The sequence below is a fragment of the Rhincodon typus genome, chromosome 15, assembly GCF_021869965.1.
Source record: "Rhincodon typus isolate 14 chromosome 15, sRhiTyp1.1, whole genome shotgun sequence".
Classification (NCBI taxonomy): Eukaryota; Metazoa; Chordata; class Chondrichthyes; order Orectolobiformes; family Rhincodontidae; genus Rhincodon; species Rhincodon typus.
The window spans coordinates 29633980-29661219 of record NC_063346.1 but is presented as its reverse complement, the minus strand read 5'-3'; the positions used below and the strand labels follow the sequence as shown (position 1 = coordinate 29661219).

Below are 27240 nucleotides of genomic sequence, written 5' to 3'. Positions count from 1 at the left end.
GGTTACCATAAAGACTCTCCTCAATCTTGCACCTCGCCTGAGGCATGGTAATCCCCAGGTTAAACCAGCTGTCTCTCTAATCAGACAGTAAGCCTATGATCTGGAAGAACGGTAGTGATTGCCCTTTTGTTACATTGTTCAAGTGTTGGGAGTGGTTACTGGATTCATTGATGCTATGGGTGTTCAGGGTACTTTTCCCGGAACCGGTCTGTTGATTAGTTTTTCAATCAGGACCAGTTGCACGGATCAGGAATGCTTAGCATGACAACAATTCTGACTCTTAAGCAGGCGGACAGCCTGTGTGTGAGCAATACAGCAGTAGAAGGTCTCCAGGCTCTCCAAAAAAAAACACTTTCCTCTTGTAGAGAAGCAGCAATGAACTGTTTTGTGTAGCTATTTTACTTATTTGCTGCCTCTAACCAGTGACTGAGAGACTGAACAATTTAGTGTGCCACTGCCCTGTGCCTGCATAAAGAACTGAAAGCAATTGGAAATAAGACGATTAGGACTTGGAAGAAGCAACAGGACACCTTTTGACTCCTGTGGACTAGTGCTGTTGATCTATATCCCTCTAACATTTTTTTTCCACTAATAACGTTTTTATTTGTCTGTCTACATGCATAGGTAGGGGACTAAGAAGAGGTCAAATTCAAGTTAGACTTTTAAGTTGATAACTCCTATTGGTTTACCAGTAGTTGGAATTGAATTATTTGTAATAAATAGTTAATTACAGGAATTTTGTCAGTGTTTACAGTTAGCTGTAGCACATCAGAGATAAAAACTGGGGCCTTTGAGTAATTTGATTAAATCTAACTTGTGACAATCTGGGAGTATTGGGACTTGGGATGTCAGCATATTTTTCCATGTGGATTGTGATATATTTCAAACGATATCATTTTGCATATTAATACTACCTTAAACAAGATTATTTCACCATAAATCATTGTGACTTCAAACTTTTTGCATTTATGGAGCATGCACAGGAGTTCATTTATTTTTATTCCTTAGTTTTGTTGTATACGTAATCAGATTTTTCTTCTTGAATGCATGGTTTAAAAATATTAGCCAGAAGAGTACAATTGGAAATAAACCTTGTAGATGTGCTACACCTGTTACTTGTGTTGCAAATTTCTTTAAAATTAAAACTTGGCAAGGTTGTGAGCAATTCAAAAATGATTGCTTTCAATGATTGCTCAACCAAATGAAAGCAGAGGTAAGTTTCAGCATTGTCACTACTTAACCTTCGAAAAGAAGCTTAACAGTTAAGCAATGCCTTTTAATTTTCAAGTCTTTATATTTGTTTTTAAAACTATACATGGTCTGGTCCTTCCTTATCTCTGTAATCTGTGCCAAAATTCCAAAATATCCATACTCCAATTCAGACCCAGTGAACATTTCCAGTTTTGACTATAGCTTCACTTTAGCTGATCATCCCTTCAACCACAAGGTAAAATGTTATTTCCTCCCTACATGTTTCTGCTTCTGCGTCTCTTGTTCCTGCTTTAAGGTGTTCCTTAAAATGACCAGTGATACACTTCAACCACAGTGTTTGGTCATTGAATCGTAGAATTTTACAGTGCAGAAGGAGACTATTTGACTCATCTTGTCCGTATCAACTCCTGAAAGAGCTATCCTACAGTTAAGGTATCTATCTTCACTCCTTGCAAAATTTGTCACAAGTCTCAAAGCACACACAATCAGAGGCCATTGGTCTGTCAAATCTGCACCGACACCACCGCCCCCCCCCCCCCCCCGCAAACAGTATCCCACCCAAACCTGGTACCCTTTCCCTAACCCTGTAACCCTTCATATTCGATGGCTAATCCACCTGGCCTGCACACAATGGAAATTTAGTATGTCCAGTCCACCTAAGCTGCACATCTCCCTCTGTCCCAGCCACATCAAAAAGGGGTTAAATTCCAATAAAGGACAATCTTTCCTGCTGCTTTTTATTGTTCAAAATAAAGACTTAAAATCCAGCTTGTTCTCAGACAAGTGATGTTGCATTCAGAAATTGCTTTTTATTTTATTCACTGATGGAGTGTACACATTGCCAAGCCAGCATTTGTTGGCCATCCTTAATTATTCTGGAGAAAGTGGTGGTGAGCTACTACCTAGAACCACTACATACCTTGGAGTGTAGGGACATCCACAGTTCTTTCAGGAAGGGAGCTGCAGCATTTTGATTCGGGGACAGCGGAGGAAAGACCAGATAGTTCCAATTCAATGAAAATTGCTGGTAGTGGGGTGTGTGGGGGGCAGGATTCAGTGATTGTAATGACTAAATGTCAAGATGTAATGGTTAGTTTCTTTCGTTGAGGATGGCATGAATGTTACTTGTCGTCCCAAATCTGGATGCTGTCCAGGTCTTGCTGTGCATGGACGCTGACAGCTTCAATATCTGAGGAGTCATGAATTATGCTGAACATTGCACAACAATCAGTGACCATCCTTCACCTTTTAACTTTGGTTCATCAATGATATTGTCTCCACAATGATGTAGCATGTATCTTCAGCAGTAAAAAAAAACAATGATCTTAAACTGTTCACCACTATCCCACCTGTTTCAGCCTCCGCTGTAATCTGTATTCCTTTATCACAACTCCTTATCTTGCCTGGCTGTTTACTTGGGCCAGATAATGAGCAGTTTCCTCTTCTAAAATGCGACCTCTCTAGATCAAAGCAAACTACTACAGATGCTGGAACTCTGGAGTAAGGACAAATAACATTAACTCCATTTCTCTCTCTAAAGATGCTGTCAAACTTGAGTATTCTTAGCATTTTAACTTCACCTGACAGTTTTAGCTTTGTCCATGGCAAATTGTGCTGGGTAGGTTTCCTTACTGAAAATTGCGTGTTGCATATTCAGAGCAAGTAAATTCACTTGGCAGACTGTAAAGTTACTATGTTCTATTCCATAAGGCTATTTTTTCCAATGCAAAAGCAATTTACTCTGCATGCTGAAAATCTGAAAGAGAAGCAAAATGCTGAATAGACTCGAGTCAGACAGTATTTGTGATGAAACAGCTGATATTCTGGGTCAAATATCTATTACCACCCTGATCTTCTGAACTGTTAAGAACATCACTCTCTCTATTATGGTTCATTGGTAGAAGTTTAGAATTTTAGGCAGTGAGGCTATGTTGCTTCTTGAACCCCAATTTCCACTGTAAATAGTGAATCCCTTATCCTGACATTAAGCCCCTCCAGTTCTAGACCTCCAGCTAGGGTGAAAAACCTTTCAACATTCACCCTATCAAGTCCTTTGAAACCTTGTTTCAAGAAGGCACCCATTCTCTTCCAATCTTGTTTGGCCCATTCTACTTTACCTCTCCTCTTAAGAGGCAGCCTTTGCTGCTTCCCTGACCCCACCCAAATCAAATATATTCTTCATGAGTTTAAGACACCACAACTTCTCAGTAAAATACTGCACTAACAGTTTGTACCCATGCTATATGAAAAAAAATTATTTTTGAAAAGAATGCATCCAGTGGTGAGTCACTTTTTAATATGTTTGTTTTATAATTGTTACACAAAACCTGTATTTGTACTTGTAATATGTTATGCAATGTTTCTTTAAAAAATCTTGTGGTCTTTGAGTACAAAACATTCCCATAAATGTTCTAGACCAAGTTAGTTAGAATCGTTTATGCTAAAATATGGCTATTTCACAGCTACTGTTTCAGAAAGTACTTTTGATAGATCATCTAAGTTGTGATTTTAATTTGCAGGTGGAACCATGCCAATAAATGTCCAAGCACCACAAGTTTCACAGCCTCCCTTTCTGTTAGATGGTCTAGCATCACAGCAAGTCTTCAATGATCTAGCTTCAGGTACATTTTTTTTTTCCCCACTTGGAATGGTCAAAATTTATTTCTCAGTACTTTTCTCACGTGAAAATATCATGGAATAGTTCCATGTGGTCAATTCACGGCTCTCATCCAAAAGAACTTCTTAACTTATTTTTGGGAATTATTTGTCAGTGGCACAACCAACATTTATTAACCATCCTGTTTGGCCTTGAAGATGGTAGTGAGTTGCCACTTGATCCTCAAACCAAGTCCTTTTGAAGTGCATGAATGTAATTCATCTAGACCAGAGGATTAGCATAGGTTTTCATGAAAGTGTCTTGGAATACTGAAAGTTGTAAAGACACTGCAGATGTTAGAAATCTGAAATAAAAACGAAATGCTGCAAAATTCAGGTCAGCCAGCTTCCATAGACGAAGAAACGAGGCTTCTGTTTCAGATTAATCACCTTGTATCAGAACTAGCAATAGTGGAAACAAATGGCTTCTCCAAGTACAAAGCCAGGGAATGGGAGGAGAACAAGATATCAGTCAGAGTCTAGGGAGTTGAACAAAGTAGAACCTCAAAAGTATTAATCTCCAGACTATTACCAGTACTAGGAGCTAATGCGTATAAAAATAGGAGGATAGAACAGATATACGTGCACCTGGAGACTTGGTGCAGCCAGAGAAGAATTTTGGATTCCTGGGACATTGTGACAGGTTGTGGAGAAAAAGGGACATGTACAAGCTAACTGCCTTTCAATAGAAATGGGCCAGTGTACTCCCAGTTTAAACTGTTGGAGTTTAAACTAATTTGAAGGTTGGGAACCAGGATGCAATGATAGGAAGGAGAAAGAAGGTATTTAAAGAATCAGTTAGGAGAGATGATAACAGTAGAGTTAGAAGTAATGAATCATTGGTGAGGTCATTAAAAGGGGGCACACTAAGCTCCAAATTATTGCAAGAATGTAAATACTTGGAATCTGATAAATAAGGTGAGTGAGCAAAAGTGGATATGATGCTATAGTAATGTAGCGTGACTGAAGAAAGGGCCAGACTAGGTATGAATAACATGAAAACAAGGCGTTCAGAAAAGTTGGGAAAAGAAAGGGAGAGCATAAGTGGTGTTGATAAAATATCATACAGACCACCATCTAATAAGAAAAACAGAGGAGCAAATTTGTAAGGAAATTGGAGGTATGAAAATGGCAGTGTTTTAAAATGGAGGAGTTTAATTATCAGAGTATAGGTTTGGATAGTAACAGAGTAAAGAGAGGAGGAAAAGCTGTTGAGGTTCAGGAGAATTTTCTTGATCAGAATATTTCTGGATTTGGTTTTGGGGAATGAGGCAAGTCAACAGCGAGGATTGATCCAAAGTAAAGGTAGTTTCATTTTATGAGAATCCTTCATTAGGACAAGAAATGATCTGGCCCAGTTAAATTGGAATCCAAGGTTGGCAGCCCTACCTGCAATAAGCTGCTTTTAAAGAATATGGTTCTGGTAGGTTGTGATACGTTCACATGTTGGGAAAGGTTAGGACAAGCAAAGCTGGAGCTCTGTGGATGATGGAAGAAAGAGTAAGATAAAAGCAGTAAAAGGGTGTCTGTAACACTTCATGATTGAAGTGAGAGCCAGGCTGAATATAAAAAGTTTGGAGCAGCCATGGAAAATAAAATAAGGAAGTCAGAGACAGAGTATGAGAAGAGACTGGGAGCCAACAAAATGAATCCAAAAGTTCTTTTCTCGGCATTTAATGGTAAAAGTGTGTTATTAAAATACGTGGGCCCACTTGGGGACCAGGAGAGGGACTGTTCTATGGAGGCTGAGGGCATGACTGAGATATTAAATGAGTATTGATGGTGATGGCAAAGGTATAACATTAGAGGAGGCAGTTGAAATACTAGATAGATGGTATTAGGAAAACTGGCTGTCCTTAAAATTGAGCACCAGGACAGAATCGGGTACACTCAATGATGAAGAAAGTAAGAAAGACATTATGGCAGTATTCTTCAAATATATGGGGTGGTGGTTGAGAGAATTGCAAATCTTACACCCTTGCTTAAAAAAGTTTGTAAGGCTAAACCTAGTGCTTACAGACTAACCAGCCAAACCTTAGTGACAGGAGTGACAAAATTAACAGTTTTGGACTAAGATGGAATAATTGAGGAAAGCCAGTGCAATTTGTTAATGGCAAGTCATGTTTAACTAACTTGATTTTAGTGGGGGTGTTTCTAAAGTTAATGCAATTAGTATTCAGTTTGTGGCCCCTACTAAAGGTGTTTGAAAATATGCAACGTAATGGGTTTGCCAGTAAAGTTGAAAACCTGTGGAATAACAGCGAGAATGGTATTGCGGATACAAAATTGACGGTGACGGGAGAATAGCACTTGCTGCCCAAGAAAAAATTGTATATATTGTTCAAAATTATTCAAAACATTGTTGAGATAGGGGGTGTAATGTACCTGATAAGAATATGGGGTTTTTCTCCAACTTGCATTGAGTTGTTGTGAAATATTATAGGATAAGGATAAACAACAGTAACTTGTGTTTATTTATACGATTAACGTGGTTAAATATCCCAAAGTCCAAATAAATTTTGGCATTGAGCCACATGGCTATGTGATCAAACATTTGCCAGAGGGATGTTGAGGACTTTCTTAAACCTAGGGAATTGGAAAGGTTTTAGAGCTTAAGGCCTAGGCAGCTAAAGGCATAGCTGCCAGTGGTTAGGCAATAGCCAAGAGGAATGCATGTTGAGTTAAAATGGTGAATGGTTTGAATTTCAAGTTCTGATTTGCTTACTGAAAGATGTTTCACAAAGCAGACATCTAATCTACGCTTGATTTCGTCAGTGTAGAAGCTGCAATTCTGCAATTAAAAAGTTGAACTAAGTGCAAGTGAATCACTCCAAAATGAACATTTGGAACCCTGATAGGATAGATGCTACATCTCTGCTGGTTGTCCACTCTCCAGTAGTTGCTCATATAATGTATTATGTGGCAATTGGTCCCTTAGGATTGCAAAAAGGGGATGGGCATCAACGTGTTTGGCGGTATATTGCTGTTTGGCAGCAATAGCAAACAATCTGTCGATTCTAGAGTCTGCAGATAGATTTGAGAACTCTTCATTGTCTGCCCAGGAAGAAGTAGATGAGGCACTCATTTGATCAAGTGTGGCATCGAGTAGCTCTAGCAAAAATGAATTCACTGAGAATCAAGTGGAAAACTCTACTAATCGAAGTTATACAGAGTACAGAAGGAAATGGTTGCAGATGTTGGAGACAGTTCTCTCTGCTCCAAGACATCACTGCAAGGGTTCCTCCAAGGTAGTGTCCTCAGTCCAGCCATTTTCAGTCCTATAGCATAGAAACAGACTTTTTTTGGCCCAATCAGTCCATGCTGAACATAATCCCAAACTAAACTGTGCCTGTTCCTGGTCCATATCCCTCCAAACCGTTCCTATTCATGTATTTGTCCAAATGTCTTTCAAACATTGTAACTGTGCCCACGTCCACCACTTCTTGAGGAAATTCATTCCACGTGCAAACCATCTTCTATGTTAAACAAAAAATTGCTTCCCCCCTGCCGGGGAAAAAACACCTACTATTGACCCTATTTAAATGCCTCATGATTTTACAAACCTCTCGACCTCCTACGTTCCGGTGGGAGAAAAGGTCAGTCTATCCAGCCCTTCTTTATAACATAAAGTTTCCATGCCTGGCAACATCCTGGTAAATCTCTTCTGAGCCCTCTCTAGCTTAATATCCTTCCTATAACAGGGTGACCCAGAACTGGACTCCAAAGGAGGCCTCCCCAATGTCTTGTACAACCTCAACATGACTTTCCAACTTTTTTTTTTACTCAAAGGACTGAGCAATAAAGGCAAGCGTGCTATATAAAGAGGGGGCAGGGTTGGAGGTAGAACAGTGGTAATACGTGGACACTGGTAGTAGGTGAGACCTGGCTCCGATCAATCAGCCAGGTCGTACCTACTACCAGTGTCCACCTATGACCACAGTTCCATCTCCACGCCTGTCCGATTTCTTTATCTGCAACTCCCCCCATCCCCACATCCAGTCCAGAAGAAGGGTAATACCCGAAACGTTGACTGCTCCTTTCCTCCAGATGCTGCCTGGCTTCCTGTGTTCTTCCAGCCTCCTGTTTGTCTAACTTGGATTCCAGCATCTGCAGTTTTTTTTTGTCTCTAACCAAGCGTGCAAATGCCTTTTTAACCGCCCTGTCTACCTGTGACGCAAATTTCAAAGAATTACAAACCTGCACCCCTAGGTCCCTCTGTTTTACAAAACTACCCAAGACCCCACCATTAATTGTATAAGCCCTGCCCCTGTTTGTTGTACCAAAATGCAATTCCTTGTGTTTATTCAATTTGAACTCCATCTGCCATTTCAGCTGCTATGTGAAAGACCTTCCCTCCATTATAAAGTCAGATTTGGGCATGTTCTCTCTCACTGATAATTGTCCAACATTTAGCATCATTCATGGCTCATCAGAGACTGAAGCAGTCTGTGTACAAATGCAGCAAGGCTGAGATATTATTCGGGCTTTGGCTGACAAGTAGCAAGTAATAATTGTGCCTTAGAAGTGGCACTTCCAATAAGTGAATCCAGCTATTGTGCCTTGACATTCAAAGTTATTACCATTGCTGAATCCCCCTTTATCAACTTCCTGAAGGTTACCATTGACCAGAAACTGAACTGCACCTGCCATATAAATACTGACTACAAGAACTGGTCAGAGGCTGGGAATTCTACAGCAAGCAACTTCCCTCTTGATGACTTAAAGCCTGTCCACTATACATAAGGCCCAAATCAGGAGTGTGATGGAATACTGTCCACTTGTCTAGATGTTTGTACACAATCTCAGTACCATTCAGGACTGAAGAACTACTTTATTTGCATCCCATCTAAACCCTTTAACTTTCACTCCCTGAACCAGGGCAGAAGTGTGTACTGTCCATAACATGCATTGACTCAACTCACTAAACCTGCTTTCAACATGACCTCCCAAACTTTCAACCTTTTACTGCCTTGAAGGACAAGAGCAGCCAATACATGGAGTACCACCAGCTGCACGATTCCCTCCAAACCACACACCATCATCCTGACTTGGAGCTTGTGTTCCTTCACTATTGTTAGATCAAAATCCCAGAAGTCCCTCTCTAACAGCGCTATGAGTGTACCTGCACTTCTAGGACTGGAGCAGTTCGCATGCACAGCTCACCACCTCCACTTTAGGGTATTTAGGAATGGATGATGAATGCTGGTGCCACCAATATCTTGTGGGTGCATTAAAAGATAGTGGAGGAAATGAAATAGGCATAGTTAGGCTAAATAACAAAAGCAATTCAGAATTTCTGGTTTAGATAGTGACATTGTAGAACAGACATGATGGAGATTGCAAAATCAGATGGTCTGAATTGGAATCCTGTCAAAGCCTGGTTGAGGAACTCATGGGTAATGATAGGTAACTTCCAGAAATTGAGTTGAAGGAGTTGAGGAAAGGAAGAAAAGAATTGGAGATGGATCATGTGAAAGATATAGGAGGGCTAAAAGCCGGGAACAGCTGATGACTTTTTCAGTTCCATGTGAGAGCCAGAAGTGGCAATTGTGCTCTTGTACATGCAAAAGAGATTAACAAGGCACCCAGGGAAAAGTGGAACAATGAGCATTCCTTGCAGACCTAATTAGAGCCAGTATAAATACTCACCAGCACCTCTTTGGAGTGTTTGAGTCAAGTTAAAGGGCATGTTGCTCAATGTTTGGACTGGTGTTGAACTGGTCAGGCCATTGGTCAAGAAAAATACCTCTAATGAACAGTTGAACAGCAGAAAAATTTGACCTCCATGTTGATAGTGGAAATGCTGTGTTGTCGCTAAATGTATATTATTATTCCATAGGCATTCCTCCTGTCACAGCATACTGTAAAGGTGGTTTGAAAATAGAGTTCAACTTTGAACGTTCCAACACAAATCCCAATGTAACAGTTGTTACAATTAGTGCTACCAACTCCACAGATGGAGACATGACTGACTTTGTATTTCAAGCTGCAGTACCAAAGGTATGTATTTACCTGGTTTAATGTACTGTTAGGCCAAGGTTTTTTTAAGAAAATGGCTTAGAAACATAGAAAATAGCAGGAAATATGCCATTCAGCCTTTCAAGCCTGCTCTACCATTTTTTTTTTATGAAAATGGTTGATCATCCTACTCTATCCTGTTCTCCACCCCCATCCTCTTTAGCCGTAAGTGCTGTATCGAACTTCTCCTTGAAGTCATACAGTGCTTTGACCTTGACTGCTTTCTGTGGTAGCAATTTCCACAAGCTAACTACTCTCTGAAGAAATTTCTCCTCCTGTCAGTCCTAAATGGTTTATCCCATATCCTTAGACTGTTACCCTGTTCTGGACTCACTTGTCATCAGGAGCACCCTTCCTGAAATTAGTCTGTCTGGACCTGTAAGAATTTTATAGGTTTCTATGCAATCCTCATTCATTACTTCTGAACTCTAGTGAATATAATCGTAACTGATTCAGCCTCCCCTCATACTTCACTGCTGTTGTCCCTGCAATCAATCTGGTAAACCTTCGCTGTACTCCCTCTATAACAAGGAGAATCTCCCTCTGATAAGGAGACAAAAACTGCGCACTATTCCAGATGCGGTCACGCCAAGTCCCAGTATAAGTTGCTGCAAGACATCCCTGCTGCTGTACTGGAATTCTTTTCACTGAACAGCAATGTACCATTTGCCGCCTTTACCTCCTGCTGCACCTGCATGCTTACCTTCAGTGACTGGTGCATGAGAATACCAATGTCTTGTTGCACGTTCCCCTGTCTAAATTTATGGCTATTCAGATAATCGGCCTTCCTGCAATCATTCAGCTGAAATTAAGCAAATGTTTTGTTTCCATGCTTTAACGTTCGCATATGAAGATAGCGAAGTGACAACCTTTGTAAGAGAATTGTTAAATGCACAATCGAGGAAAGCATCACCACAGTCATCATTTTGATCTTGACGGTTCTGATTTTTGTCTTATAATTGAAATAATAGGAATTTGTCTAACAATGCTGTTTTACCCACATGTTCAGTTAACTGTTCCAATTGTATATTTCAAATAAACCCAAGATACTTCTAATATTAGTTAACATTGTGATTTGTTGTCTGTTTTGAATGCTAATATCAGTGTTATCTATCTCTTAAATTCTGCAGACATTTCAGCTGCAGCTTCTTTCTCCAAGTAATAACATAATTCCAGCACGAAATGCAGGAGCTGTTACACAGGTTATTAAAGTACTTAATCCACAGAAGGTATGTCATAGATTTCAAATAAATTTCAATTTGTATGAGATTCTTGACAATAATTGAAAAATCTTTAGGTGCTGTCTTTCTAGTCCTGATCTGGCTTTCTTTGCACGAAGAGGCTTTTCAAAAACGTTTTTACCTAAAATAAGTATTGGGAGTTGCAAGACAAAAATTCAGCATTTCTAAGTCAAATTGTCAAGTTTCACTTACAGAATGAATAATTTGTATATAATTTAATTATTCTTATTTAGTAGGAGAAAAAAGTGAAATTCAAATATATTTTACTCTGAATTATCAAATTTTTGACACTTTTCAAAGTGATTTTATCAGTGAAATCCTACTAAAAGTAAAATTTAACTTGAAATGTGTGGAATTGAAACATGTTTTTCTGGTTATCGATTCTCCTGATAAAAATAACTTTTAATCGTACGTTCAAGATAAATTATAATCTCAGCTATATTAGAAACAATAATGGTCACATCCATAAAACTCATTCCGTGATCCAAAGGCATTGTTTATAACTTGTGTATCTCTGTCACTTCAAGTTTATTTAAGCGCAGTGTTGTTTGTTAAAATCATTGCTGCACTTCATGGTTTCAAATATAGTGTTAGTTTTTTTATCTTTGCAATTTAAGCAAGGCTGTTACTTTACTAGGCTGAGTTTTTTTTTTTGTTTTTTGCATGCCAATATGCTTCACCTAGATACATTTAAGGGTAAGAAATGAGATGTTAAGGAGTCATATTAAAGTTCAATACCGCAAGTTCTAGACCCTCCATCTAACCTAACTTGGGTTGTCGTTCAGAGAGCATACGACAATGTTGTTCTGCAGGCATCCACTTGCCAAAGCATGTTGTGAATGAAGTGTACGTTTTAATATGTCGCATTTTGTTTACATTTGTTAAAATATGTACTTTGTATGACATACTATTCACCAACATCTGATTCAGACATTGCTAACAGTGCCACTTCCACATAAAAAATAACTTGTCTGTATTTGCTGTGCAGTGATGAACCTTGTTTCTCTTCACTCCTCTCACAGTGGAAAAGCAGAAATCAACTTTCTCCTGAAAATTAATACAACTTTGTAGTGAGCCACTCACATCCATCCAAATTCCCATTCAAACTCATTTTACATTGTGTCAAATTCTCCATGAACCAGCATGATTTAGAGGTGGTCTTAGAATGTTTTGTATTAAAAATTTATCCTTCATGATATGCAGCTTTACTAATACAGTTAAAATGGCTTTATCAAATAATTAACATTTTTGATCAATGTCTTTGGTTTTAAATAACAAAAACTATGCTACATCATTTACTAGTTTCATTGGTGCACCTTGGTTAGCTTAATAGTAAATTTTTAATTGTTTAATGGTGTCTGTGCGCAAAAACTTTTAACCATTTCTTATTAGGCCAACGGGTGGCTGCAATTAGCAAAAATCTTTGGTGATTTATTTTTGATCTGGGACATAGCCATTTTCCAGGAATTATTCAACTGGAGATCTAGCTGCTTAACAATGGGAGAAGGTGGATTCATTCAGCTCCTTGGTATTGTGGCACAGTGACCTGGAAGAACTACTTTGAAAGCTCACTTGTTTTCCTTCGTTATTCTCTGCAACCCAGGGACTGACTGTAGATTGTTTGTTTGTTTGTTTGTTTTTTGCTGGAGAGATGTAAAATGTGTGGGAGGTTTTGGATCCGCAAGACATCAGGACAGTCATATCTGTGTGATGTGCCAGAGGGTAGCAGTTGTTGAACAGCATATAGCTGAATTTAAGTAGTGACTCTCCTCACTACAAACCATACAAGAAAAGAAGTTTTTGGATCAGTTGTTTGAGGGAGTGGTCACTCCACATCATGATAGGCAAGGAGGGGTGTAGAGAGGCAGGTGAATGGGTGACCATTCCCCAAGAGGCAGAGGCAGCAGGTCCAGGTGTGAAATTTTAGATGTCTGTCTGTTGAGCAGCATGACTGAGCCAATGGTGAATGACATGAGAGAAAACACAGTATCATGGTCCCTGAGGCTACTTTGGGAAAAGAGAGTCTGGTAGGCAGATTAGTAAGGTAGTAGGAATGGGGGTCTCAGTTGTTTGAGGGATAGACAGTTTTGTTTGCAGCTGAGATCATGAAGTCCCATGTGGTCTGTTGCCTCCTGGGTGCAAGAGTTCAGAACATAATGACTGGATAAACTTCTGGGAAGGGAGAGTGAACAAAAACTAATAGTGGTTCACGTGGGAGCCAAGAACAGCTTGGAGGTCTTGCAGGATCAATTTCATGAGTACATTGAAATGCAGGACCTCCAGGGCAGTAATCTCCATACTACCTGTGCCATGAGCTTCACCATTTAGGCAAAGGCAGATCAAGGAGATAAATGTATGACTTGAGGCACCCCTCAAGGGGTATAGAAGGAGAGGCATTTGAGATCATTTTTGGGAAAGGAGAAAGCTGTTCAGAAGTGATGGGCTTCACCTGAGCAGAAAAAGAACTAATCTCCCAGTTGAGAAGTAAATAGTGTAATGAGGGTGGAATGGGCCTAGTTTTGAACGACCAGAGAGTACAAAAGAGAGAAGATGGTGAATGAGGAGAAGGCATTGAGGGAATGCTCCAATATTGCCAGTGAGCAGAAAATGATTGCCTTCCAATGGACAAGGGAGAGATAAGGGAAGAGTTAAATTGCATATATGTAAAAGCACAGAGTGTTGTGATCAAACTTGGGAAACTGGAAGCAGAAATTGCTTTGGCGGATATCACATAGTAACATTGACAGAAACGTGGTTTAAGCCAGAACATGACTGGATACTTAACTACTTGGGTTATAAGGCTTTTAGTAGAAACCATGGTGGGTAAAAGGGGAAAGATATAGCAGCCTTTGTGAAAGGTAGTGTAATTGCCCTTGATGTAGTTGCCAAATTAGAATCTATATGGTTGAAGTTAAGAAACAGGAATGGAGCGGTGACCTTGTTAGGTGTTTTATTATAGACCTCCAAATAATGGGGAGGAAGTTGAAGAGAGCATTTGTAGGCAGATTATGGAAATCTGCAGGACAAACAGGATTGTGGTTGGTGCTTTCAGTTACACTCGGATAGGTTGCGAAAAAGGTAGTGTATGGGACACGGAAGGGGAGAAGTTCCTGCGATGTGTGCAGGAGAACTTCCTGGAACAGTACGTTTCCAGACCTCCCAGGGAGGGGGCTGTGCTAGATCTGGTCCTAGGAAATGAAACAACCCAAGTAAAACATCAGAGTGGGGGAAGTATTTGGGAAATAGCAATTATAACGTAATAATGATTCAATTTTGTGTTGGAAAAGGATACAAATCAGTCAACGATTAAGACTCCCAGACTGGAAAAAGGCAGATTTTAGGGGCCTAAAAGTTGAACTGGAGTACATTGATTGGAAACATATTTTGTTGGATAAAACAGTGGATGAAAAATGGGAGCGTTTCAAAAGGGAGATGAATAGGGTGCAGTACTAAACAAAAACCGAAAGAACTGCGGATGCTGTAAATCAGAAACAAAAACAAAGGGTCACCAGACCCAAAATGTTAATTCATTTCTTTTCTCAGATGCTGTCAGACCTGCTGAGATTTTCCAGCAATTTCTGCTTTTGAATAGGGTGCAAGCTAGGTGCATTACCATGAAAAATAAATACAGGTATCCAAAGCGAGAATACCTTGGATGACTAAGGTTGGTATGCATCCTAGATTGCTGAGATTAAGGGAGCAAATTGTGGAACCGTTGACAGAAATTTTCCAGGCCTCTCTGAACATAGAATTAGTCTCTGGGAACTGGAGGATTGCAAATGTGACACCATTGTTAACAAAAGGAACAAAGGATGATCCAGGAAACTAGAGTAGAAGTGGAAAAATTGATGGCCATAATACAGGATAAGGTAAATATATACTTGGAGAAAATGTTAGTACCAAACAGTCAATATGACTTTGTCAAGGGCAGGTCATGTCTGACAAATTGAGTTCTTCGAGGTGACCCAGGCAGTGGATGAGTGTAGTAGTGTGGGTGTTGTATATTTGGACGTTCAAAAAGCATACGGTGCTACATTGCAGATAGGTTTGCAAATTAGAAATGTTTGGGATTGATGAATCCTTGGCAGCATGGATTTAGAAGTTGGCTAAAAAAATAGGAAAACAGGGTAGGTATAAATGAGCATTTCTCAGATAAGTTGAAAGTGCTGTTCCCCAGGGATTGATATTGGGAACCTTGCTTTTCTGGTTTATAAAAATGATTTGGAGATGGGTGTTGAGGGCAAAATCTCTAAATTGGCAAATGATACTAATCCAGGGAGAATTGTAAGGATGATACTGTGCAACTTCAGAGAGATATTGACAAATTAGCCAAATGAGTAGACACCTTACAAGTGAATTTCAGTGCAGAAAAGTGTTGGGTAATGTATTCTGGTAGAAGAAAAATGGAGACAATACAGGTTCAATAATGCAACTTTGAGAGGAGTGTAGGGACAGAGGGACCCTGGGGTTCACCTGCCTGATTCTGTGAAGGTAGCCAGGCAAGTTGGAACAGCTGTTTAGAAGGCTTATAGGATCCTAGGGTTTATAAACAAAGGTATAGAGTATAAAATCAAGGAAGTGATGCTACCCACGCCTGTGCAAATCACTGGTCAGATCACAGTTCTCAGTACCAATTTTAAGTTTAGATGTTAAAGCCCTGGAGAGTCTGAAAGAGATTTACTATAATTATACCAGGAATGAAGGATTTTAGATATAAGGAAAGATGAGACATTGGGCTTCTTCTCCTTGGAGCAGAGAAGATGAGGAAGTGACCATACTGAGGTGTTCAAAATTATGAACAGTTCGTCAGGGTAAACAAGGATATTCTGTTTCCACTAGTTGATGTCAGTGACTTGGGGTCGCAATTTCAAGATTGTCAGCAAGAGAGCTAGGAGTGAGATGAGGAGAAACTTCTTTACTCAGTTGTTAGCATTTGGGATGTGCTGTCTGGGAGAGTGGTGGAGGTAGATTCCATAGAAGGTTTCAGAAGAGAGCTGGATATATATTTGAAAGTCTTGAAGTTGGAGGGTTGTGTAGATAGGGCTGGAGAGTGGGACTAGCCAGGGTGCTCTTTTGGGAGCCTGTACAGACAGACTGGGTCACATTGCCTCCTGTACTGTAAAATTCTATGATTCTATTCTGTAGGGATCAAATACAAAAAATGCTGCCAACTGCTCTGTGTGCAAAATACTAACCAGACTTATCTGGAATGTCGTATGTAGTTTTTTAAAATGTAATTACAAGAAGAATCTGATAGATGTAAAGAAGCATGGAAATTTAGACCAGGTTAATAACACAAGTGTCAGGTCCAAGTAATGAAGAATGGCTGGAGGATAATCTAATCTTTCTGGATCAGTCTTGACTGGTAATTCAGGACACAAATGCAAATCCCACCATAGTTTTTTTGAGAGTTTGGACTGAGATTAAAAATAGCCAGGAAACTACTGGAAACATCCATCTTCGTCAGCTTTGCTAAAACGTCCATACCCTGAGGGTCATTACTTTTTTAAAAACAAAATATATGCCTTGCAATTGAAAAGATTAAATAAGAAATAGACAATAGACAGATAATCTCCAACGATTTTTTCTTCATTCATGGCACGTGGACATCAGCAGCTAGGCCAGCATTTATTCTTTAATTGCCCATTTAAGAGTTCAACCACAGTGCTGTGGGTCTGGAGTCACATGTAGGCCTGACCAGGTAAGGAATGCCAGCTTTCTTCCCTAAAGGTCTTTAATGAACCAGATGGGTTTTTACTGACAATCGGCAATGATTTCATCGTTGGATTCTTAATTCCAGATTTTTTTATTAGATTCAAATTCCATCTTCTGCTATGGCAGGATTTGAACCTCTGTCACCAGAACATTACCTGCAGCTGCTGGATTAACAGTCCAGTGATAATGCCACTAGTTCATTGCCTCCCCCTAAGTTGGTAAATTGAAGACAAGAAATGGGTACAGAACGGATGGGATCAAAACTGCAGTAGCATTTTCATATGACAAGGTGCAGAATGTGATAGTTTTGCTGGAATAATTGTGCTGAATTGATTGCAGTATAAGAAAATGGCTGAGAATCTCCTTAAAATAAAACAAAAGCTGAAAGATGCAACTGTATATCAGTTTGAGTGAACAATACGGAACAAGTTAAATGCTTGTCTCATATGCTGAAATCTCTTCGTCTGTGGAATGGATGATAATTAATTGTGTTAGATGGTGCAAATAACAGTGCTCTTCTTATGTAGCGAAATTTTGAGTAACTCATTTAATGGTTAAAGTTTCAACTTTTTTTTTAAAAGTAAAGTCATCAGGAATGATATCCTTATTGGAATTCCCTTTTTGTTTTTTTTTTGTCGGATTTTTTAAACTTTTGCTTTCTCTTTAGTAAAGGTCTTTTAAACTGAATGATACCCAGATTAATAGTCATCTTGCAGCTAAATCTCTTAATTATTTTCCTTTATTCACATGCTTTGGACCACATTGAATCACATTTATTGTTCACCTCTATTTTGATGAGCACAGTGCAATGGTTTTACAATTGAATAGCTTGCTCAGCCATTTAATGCAAACCAGTCACAGATTGCCAATGGTTGGTTTAGCAGGTACCCAATTACATAATTCCCACAAATATCAGTAATTTCATGGCCATTGCTTCTGGCTGTAGTCTGCAAGTTACTGACTGGCTTTAAGCTCAAGTTCACAACTGAGAGAGTATGATGTTACAACTTATGGGTTCCTGGTCCAGTGCCTTGCATGACTATTTAACTTTTCCTTTAATGTTGATCAGTTTGTCTTTGTCTTTTTTTTTATAGCAACAACTTCGCATGAGGATAAAGATCACGTATAACCTTAATGGATCACCAGTGCAAGATTTAGCAGAAGTAAATAACTTTCCCCCTCAGTCGTGGCAGTGATTGTTTGGATGGCAACGACCTCTTTTCCACAAGTGGATTTTGGTAAATCTTTGGGAACGTCATATCCTAAGAGTGCCCTTATGCACAACATCATAACATGTATATCAGCCCTCAATGCGAGATGCAAAATTAATGAACAAAGTCTGAGGAATATCATGCCTACAAATGCTAATCACTTTTCAAAACACATCCATATTAGTCTCTATCACCATCATGTTCATCGTTGGAGTATCTGCTTGTGGTACGCACTACACATCTTCCTGCTTTACCCCACTGATCTTTGCAGAACTTGGAACATTTGCACAGAAAAGTGAACCAGTTTGTCAGTATGTGCCCAGCAGCTTTGCAAGATTTCAGCACATAAGAAGCTATTGTTTTCAACTACTTACCACACATTTATTAGGAACTTGAAGGGGAGAGCATTATAAATTGGTTGCAGTAGGTTCTATACTGTAATAATTTTCAAACCATTCAACAACGGATCTCAATAAAATGTACCACGGTCTTAAAAAGCATTTTTGCCCTCTCTTGGCATTTAACTTGTAAACAATACAAGTAATTAATTGGATGATGACCTTCAGTGCTTTCTCATCCAAAATCTACTTCTAATGGGTGAGGATTGCTGATGTTTGCTTAGTCAGAAAACAGTGCCAGTCAGTTCACTTGCTGAATTTTGATAGAGGTCTAAGTGTCCGCGACAATCTGATTTTGCAGCAAAGAATCTTAGTCACGTCATTGTTCTCTTGAGCAATATGACTTCCTGCCTTGATTCTTTTCAAAAACATATTATTTTTTAAATAATCTTAACAGTCTCAAAGTTTGAATCACATTTTTATACAAGTCCGCAAAACTAATACTTTGATACAATTTCATCTGCACTGACTAGTTTAGCAAATGCTACTTTTTCACTTCTCTAGAACAGAAAGAGTTTAATTATTGGTCCCCTCTTTATTTTCCTATTGCAAGATTAATTTCCATAGAACATACCTGCAAACTATTAGCAGTCAAACATTTCAGCCTCCTCAAAGTCTATTGCATTAAAGGTCAATGACAAAGTTTAGTATTTCTCGGTCAACTTCATGTATATTATGATATGCATTTGTACAGTTATTAAATTATGTAATTACTTTTGGAGGTTTTTACTTCAAATTGGGTTCACAAGTTTTTTTTTTGTGCCAGATGATTAGCATTTGTCAGTTGATGATTGGGTCCAATTGAATCTTTGGAAGTTCCTTTTCTTAAAAGATTAAAACAAACTGAAGCCTATTCAGTTTTATTAACTTAAAATTACAGAACTGCTGATGTAAGTAAATCAATGCACTAATTTGGTATCTTCAAGACAATTCGGATTAAAGGAACAACAAATACTTTGGGCAGTTTCTGATTCTATATATGGATGAATTAAAAGGGATACTGTAATTTAAATCTTGAGATTTACCTAACTAAAACTGAGGATTGATGGAAAATGGCTTCTAAGCAAAAAATGATTCCCCTTTTCCGTGTGATATTCAAAAGTGGCTTAAAACTTTGGAATTTTTTTTGAAAATGGTTTGTATTTTCCAATACAAAGGAAAACTGCTCCACTAACCTTTTTTTATAGGTATGGTTTCCAGCTGCCATCTTAGTTGAGCTTTTAAATGGTGGGTGAAGAGAAGAGAATTTCTATTTAATTTTATCAGAATCAAAATATGTTGGACAGACTGAAAGTCCAGAATGTCTTGGTCAATTGATAGTATGTATACTTGATGCTCTTAATGTATGTAACTGCAAAAGTGCTGCTGTTTCAATAAATGTATAGGGCAGAGCAGAAATTGCAATTTCAAACTGAGCTACTGCAAAACATGGCAAATGGTTCTGATCTTTGAGGGGAGTTAGATTTAACTGTATACGCTGATTTGTATGCACAGTATATAAGCTGGAGTATGTTTGCAGGATCACGTGAAATTAACATTCGACAAATAAGTTGTATTGGTAATGGGAAATGCGTGACTACTTTCTTTGCTTAATATGAAACCAATTAATGCAAAGGAAGAAAGTTGGTTTTCTATTATGGTGTGTTGAAGGAATGAACATATAGGATTAAAAATATTTTCATAATGCAGTCTCTAACAAATGAAATATATCGCCATTATTTAAATGGAGGATCTGTGCTTTATCTGATTTATCCTGATCCTACAGAATGGAGGTAAAGTAGGTATTTCTAATATCTGATGTTAATGTTGAGCATTCATGCTTAGTTATGTATGTAGCAGTACTAACTGCAAGATAACACTCACCTCATCAAGAATGTGAATTACAGTAATTCTCCTTTCATCACTCTGCAAAAGTTATTCAGTAATAATTGATCCATTTCATTTAATGGACAGTCTAATCTGATGACATCACTATCTTAATGGAACAGTTGTACATTTCATTTATTTTGGATAACTCTTTTTAAAAGCTGAAGTCCAAGTTTAATTTTGAGTTGATAAAGCAATAGTAAATTGATCTATTCTAATGACTTCCCTAACCATTTTAAAACTATAAACTTGAGCCAATTTTCTTAAGTGGAACATACATTCTTTTGTAATTTTAAATTATTTTGATAAATGAAATTGTCCATATGAAAACTTCAAAATAAGCTGTTATAGAGGTAACAGTAATTCCAGCCATACTCTCTTCACCAACCACTTTGAGTCATAAAACATGCAAAGTTACTTTTAGGTTCTAATAGTTAATGAATAGGACACCAGAATAGGCAATAAATTTTTGTTCCTGGAAAAATTAAGTGCATTACTAAAGTATGTGACCCGTTGGCTTTATTAATTGTCAGTATGGCTACTTAAGGTTCAATATATGAGGTTGAAAAGAGATTTCCATTAAGATACCAGCAGTGACCATATTATGTATATTGCATGTTGGCAGTTATGTTACTTCATGTTAATGACAAACACCTAGCTACTCTTAATGTTTTGCTTTCATTTTATTATTGGTGTGTGCATCAGTTCAGAGTATTTTTTCAGTTATCACCTCTGAAATTGAATCACTATCTGTCATTTAATAACTTCCTGTTAAACAGGGGTACAATGATTTCTTAGAAAACTGAGATTGAGATTTCCTACCTATGTTGTTAGTGATCATGACGTCAATTTGTATCTTTGTGACTTTAGGCTTTTCTGCAACTGTCAGCTGTCATTGCACGCGGCGTATTAGCAACCTGTTAAAATAGATTAGCAAGAAATCAGATTGGAAAAAAATGTAAAGATTGATTTTTGGCTGTCTTGAGCATAAATATGCTTTTTTTTTCATTTGTTTTATTTTTGGTCTTCTACTTCCGTCCTGATTGGTTAATTTAATCAACCAGAAATTGAATTCTCCAGTCTGCGGCTTTGTTCCACATCACCCAAAATGTTTTCACATCTTTATCAATTTCTGTAAAATAATCCGTTTTTCTCCAAAAAGAAATGGAATTCATCTCAGTTAGAAAAGTTGAAAGAACTTCTATATAAGATCTAATTTTTAATTTGTTTTGAAAAATGTAGCTACCGTGTAGATGGAGCAAAGATTGTCTTTGAAGCATTCTTGATTTTAAAAAAAACTTGATATCCCAAATACAGCAACTCCACCTACCTGTTAGCTCTTTCAAATGGCAAAGTTACAAATATTTGCTGTGTTGACTATTGTTCAAATCCATCATAACACTTTTTTTTTAAACTTTGGTTATTTAAGCTGTAAATCGCTGGCAGGTGTCAATATTAAAATGAGTGAAAAGGAGATCCAAGAATTCACATACTCTTGAGTAGAGATTTCAGTATGAATGTAAAACAAGTTGGAATCTAATATCAGAAGGGAAACATTGTAATTACAGTAAATATTTGATCTGAGCATGTCCTGCGGACTGGGAAGAATATAGGAACGCCTTTCTTAAGAAATTGGGAAGTGGATGGGTAAGCTTGAGAAATAAAGCAGACATTTTAACTACTGATTTTAAATTCCTTTTATTTGCTGTGCAATAGCATTGAAGAAATGTGGATCAGCTTGTTTTCAGGTTCCATGTTGATCTGTCAACATTATCTCTGGTATTTTTATTGCTTTGGATTTTTGTGCTGTAAACTGGCTTTTTCTGCACTAGCACCTTTACCATTCTATATAGACTCCAAATTTGAATCTGTTGTTTTGTCACATGGCTTCACAGTTCCATATCAGTCCTGCCTCCATTCCTTTCACTGGACCATTAGTAGCAAAACATAGGTGCATTAATCCTGGAGAAACTGTTTTCATTAATTCTATTCATATAGGGTGTAAATTAATCTTTAAGTGGAACTACCGTCCTAAATTTTATGCATGTTTCCAAGAGTCTTAAATGGCATCAGTTTTAATATTAACACCTATGATTAAATAGTGTTCTGTTGGTTATTTTCACCTCAGCTGCCAGCACCTTAATGCCAGATTGGTTAACTTATTACAATAATAGATATATATGAGAGTGAGTTAGATGCAAAAACAGCTACTCAGATGATTCCATAACAGCAAGATACATATTGAAATTGCTGGGATGCTATAATTTTTCTTTTGAAGCTCACAGCCAGCTTAGGTGTGACACATGAAGGGGTTGTGATGACATAGATAATATGTACCTGAGGAGAGCTAATAGTAGTTGGATTAATCAGTATCCCTTAAGGTGAGTGTCTGTCTAGGCACATGCAAGTATGTTTGTAGGATTGAAGGAGAAGACTGTTTCCACTTCCCTTTTTGCTAGAGACAGTTTTCAAAAGCTTTTCCTGCCAAGGCAAATACTTGTGGAAGCTGAGCTTAAAATAAAAGATTTAATTGATCTGAAACATGGTCTGATCCACAGTGTAAAATGGAGGTTGGAGTTGTCAAATTTTGAACTATTGCAGTCTAATGTGTACCTCCTGAAAATTGATTAGAACTCTGTTCAGAATGCATGATTTAAAAATAAAACCTGTGTAAATAGCCTGATTTGTACTTGATTTCCACTACCAAACATATTAACAGATTTGACTGGTGAAACTGAGCCTGTAGTTTTTGAAAGCTGAATGTATCATTCCATTGTTTTTACTGCAAGACTACATTGTTATAGTACCTCCATGGTACTAAAAAGGAGGGAATTAAATCTTTGGTTGCATCACCTTTTTTCTTCCCCTGTGGTTTTCCTCCATTTCATAAGGTGTGCTGCCTGTGATATTTTATCCTCATCTATATCTTTCAAAGTTTTATGGAGTAAATTTATCATTGGGAAATTAAACAATTACTACAATCTTATTTTTGAGATATTGTACAAAATAAAGTTCATTTGATCTTGAAGTGAATGGGACATAAAGGTTGTAAACGCTTACTGGGGACATTTTAGAATTCTGTATGTATTGTCTTTTGGGTTGGAAGAATTATCATAATTGACTAATAAAAATGGAAAGGTCCATAACTAACCTTTTCAGTGTTTTATTACTAGCATGTTGAAGGCTAAATAAGATTGTTACGAACGACTGGTATTCATTACTAAAAATAATTGTGCTATAGAAATAAAATATTTTCCCTGTCCAAATCCATAGCCCTTACTGACAATTTCCCATGCCTTAAATATTTCTCATTTCATCTCTAATGGGTGTCTTCAGTTTTTATCCAAAACTAAAGACTAACTGGTGTGTAAATTTTTTGCATATCTCAAATCTATCTAGAACAGTTATTGGGTGCAGTTCTTTTCTGAAATGATTAGTGCAAAACCATTATCCTCTCCAGAGAAGATGCTTTAAACAAAATTGTAATATTTCTTTTACACCTTCCTTGGATGCTTTTCTAAAAATAAACAAAATACTTGAACATTTCCTTTTGGTCCACAATATGCTTCTCTTAGTGTACTTAGTACAGACCACAAACTACAGAAGAGCAGGAGAGGAAGCACACTCCAATGGTGTCATTTTACTTGTACACTGGTTCCAAGATAATTAAATACGTAAAATACATTAACTGCAGACAGTTATGTCTGCTGGTGGAAAGTATGCACAGTGACCATCAATGGAAAGAGTTCAAGATGATTAATCGACATTTCTGGGGGAGAACGTAGACAGAAAGATACTTGGTGCAATGAGTTGAATAGAATGTAACCCATCCATTCCTAACACAATAGCACAATTTCTAAGGAGTGCAAAAACATAGTGTTTCCTTTTTATAATCCATTTACTTTATGTAGTCTCAATAGCATTCCTAAGCTCTCCCTTCCTCCGTCTGTCCGTCCCTCCATCCGTCCCTCCTTCAGCTCAAGGCACAATTCCCCCATGTAGGGGAGAAAAAGAAATATCACCTAGCATGGTCCTTGAAGGTGATGGTGAGCTCCTGCGTTGAACTGCTGACCATTGTGTGGATGGACCTATAATGTTGTGACATGCCAGAATTTCGATCCAATAACGATGAAGAAACAGTGCTTTATTTCCATGACAAGAGCATCTGTGACCTGGAGGAGAACTTAAAAGTATTGAAGTTTCCATGTCATTGCTGCCCTTGTCCTTCTGGTTGCAGGCTTAGAAGGTGACTCACCTGGTTTACATACCAACAATGCATTTTGTCACTGCCCTCTGTTTGAAAGAGATTTTATTTTTTGTTCTTCCTGTTCCATGCGTAAAGCGGTTGATGTGGTGTATATGGATTTCAGTAAAGCATTTGATAAGGTTCCCCATGGTAGGCTATTGCAGAAAATACGGAGGCATGGGATTGAGGGTGATTTAGCAGTTTGGATCAGAAATTGGCTCGCTGTAAGAAGACAGAGGGTGGTGGTTGATGGGAAATGTTCATCCTGGAGTTCAGTTACTAGTGGTGTACCGCAAGGATCTGTTTTGGGGCCACTGCTGTTTGTCATTTTTATAAATGACCTGGATGAGGGCGTAGCAAGATGGGTTAGTAAATTTGCGGATGACACTAAAGTTGGTGGAGTTGTGGATAGTGCGGCAGGATGTTGCAGGTTACAGAGGGACATAAATAAGCTGCAGAGCTGGGCTGAGAGGTGGCAAATGGAGTTTAATGTGGAAAAGTGAGAGGTGATTCACTTTGGAAGGAGTAACAGGAATACGGAGTACTGGGCTAATGGTAAGATTCTTGGTAGTTTGGATGAGCAGAGAGATCTGTGTCCATGTGCATCGATCCCTGAAAGTTGCCACCCAGGTTGAGAGGGTTGTTAAGAAGGCGTACGGTGTGTTAGGTTTTATTGGTAGAGGGATTCAGTTTCGGAGCCATGAGGTCATGTTGCAGCTGTACAAAACTCTGGTGCGGCCGCACTTGGCGTATGGCGTATACTTCTGGTCGCCGCATTATAGGAAGGATGTGGAAGCATTGGAAAGGGTGCAGAGGAGATTTACCAGGATGTTGCCTGGTATGGAGGGAAGGTCTTATGAGGAAAGGCTGAGGGACTTGAGGCTGTTTTCGTTAGAGAGAAGAAGGTTAAGAGGTGACTTAATAGAGACATACAAGATGATCAGAGGATTAGATAGGCTGGACAGAGAGCCTTTTTCCTCGGATGGTGATGGCTAGCACGAGGGGACATAGCTTTAAATTGAGGGGTGATAGATATAGGACAGATGTCAGAGGTAGGTTCTTTACTCAGAGTAGTAAGGGCGTGGAATGCCCTGCCTGCAACAGTGGTAGACTCGCCAACTTTAAGGGCATTTAAATGGTCATTGGATAAACATATGGATGATAATGGAATAGTGTAGGTTAGATGGGCTTCAGATTGGTTTCACAGGTCAGCGCAACATCGAGGGCCGAAGGGCCTGTACTGCGCTGTAATGTTCTATGTCTCTCCTTTATGGTTTACTTTACAATATTGCCTTTATTTTGCTCCACTCCTTGTCTCAATGAAGCTAGCTCATTTGCAGTAATGTGTTCTGACACTTATCACTTAAGTGTGCTATTTATAAAGGTAAAGATGCCATAATCCTCATGTCAGTGCAGAGAGATGACTGGTGTTTTAACCTGAGGATCGCCAAGCTTTGGGCAAGTGAAGAAGTTCAGAGGGAGGGTTCTTTGTGGTAGCCTCAGCTGAGTGTGCTCTATAGATCGTTGGTATCCGTTTTGCTTGTCTATTTGCCCAGCAGAGAGTATGTCTGAAGGCCTGAGGTTTAGTTTGCAAATGAATGCTGAGAACCCTATTTCTGTCATGGTCCTGTATTCTTTACACCAATGTGCCTTTTCACTAATTGGCTGACGTCAAATTGTTGTTGAGCATGAGCTAAATAAAGCAAGATTACAGACATTCTGTTTATATTTTGTTGAAAGAGCTACAACTTCACATGATTCCATCCTGTCCTTCAACATTTTGCTCAGGTGTAGTCCAACCATTTTATAAATGCATCTGACCATGAACTGTATCAAATCCAACATTCTAGCCATCTCCGAAACTAATTATATCAAAACACAACTAATGGTCACTATCCGTATCCATTGCTGAACTGCATACAAGTTTTAGTCACCTCCAAGTTCACTTTGATCATGTACTGCACTTCACTAATGACAACACATCAACATCTACCCCTCCCATCTGTAGTGCATCAAGATCTTGTTCATCGCCCTTAACCTTCGGGATAGAGAATCTGATTTTTAAATTATAGCCTACAAGTTTCTCCCAGGCTGTAATCCTTTCCCTACTTTTAACTACCTTTCTACCTTCCTTTGCTATTTGTGTCTCCACCCTATTAGTATGTCTCCTTTGATCTTCATTCCCCCTTCCTCACCTTTTTGAAGAGTTTGCACGTTTTCAGAGCAGAACATGGGGTGTTCTTCCTCACCCTGCATCTCTTTCTCCCCCTCCACCTCTTTCTTTCCCCCTACTGCCCCCCACCCCAAAACCTTATCTTGTTCTACTTTCCTTTCTCATCAAAAGATTTCCTTTTTAGCATGCCTTTCAGTCACCATCCCTGCCTGCTTGGACTAAATTTTACCTCTTCGTTACTTTAACAAGGTTCAAAGATCAATAACAAAGAGCAAGTTTTTGTTACCCCAGCTTAAGTTCAGAAGGATTGTATCCTGCTTATTTTTCTATCACTCATCAGTGTGCTAATTTTAAGGATCTTTCAAGTGATAACAGTTTTAAAGATCGTGTCTTTTTTCTGTATTCTTATTTGTGGACTGAAATGAGAAAACAGTTTTTAAAAAAAACTAAGGATTGCTGAAGGATTATTGCAGTTTTTAAAAGCAAATAACTTGACACTCAGGGC

At 38.5% G+C, this 27240-nt stretch overlaps 1 protein-coding gene across 1 annotated transcript; it reads left to right on the top strand.

Moving 5' to 3' along the window:
* Positions 1-3703: 3703 nt before the first annotated feature.
* LOC125484935 (AP-1 complex subunit gamma-1-like) lies at positions 3704-23462 on the top strand. The gene is made up of 4 exons (XM_048605570.1): positions 3704-3833; positions 9707-9867; positions 11016-11114; positions 17936-23462. Exons 1-4 carry the CDS (start codon positions 3740-3742, stop codon positions 18035-18037), a joined length of 456 nt encoding a protein of 151 aa, XP_048461527.1. The 5' UTR covers positions 3704-3739; the 3' UTR covers positions 18038-23462.
* The last annotated feature ends 3778 nt before the right edge of the window (positions 23463-27240 follow it).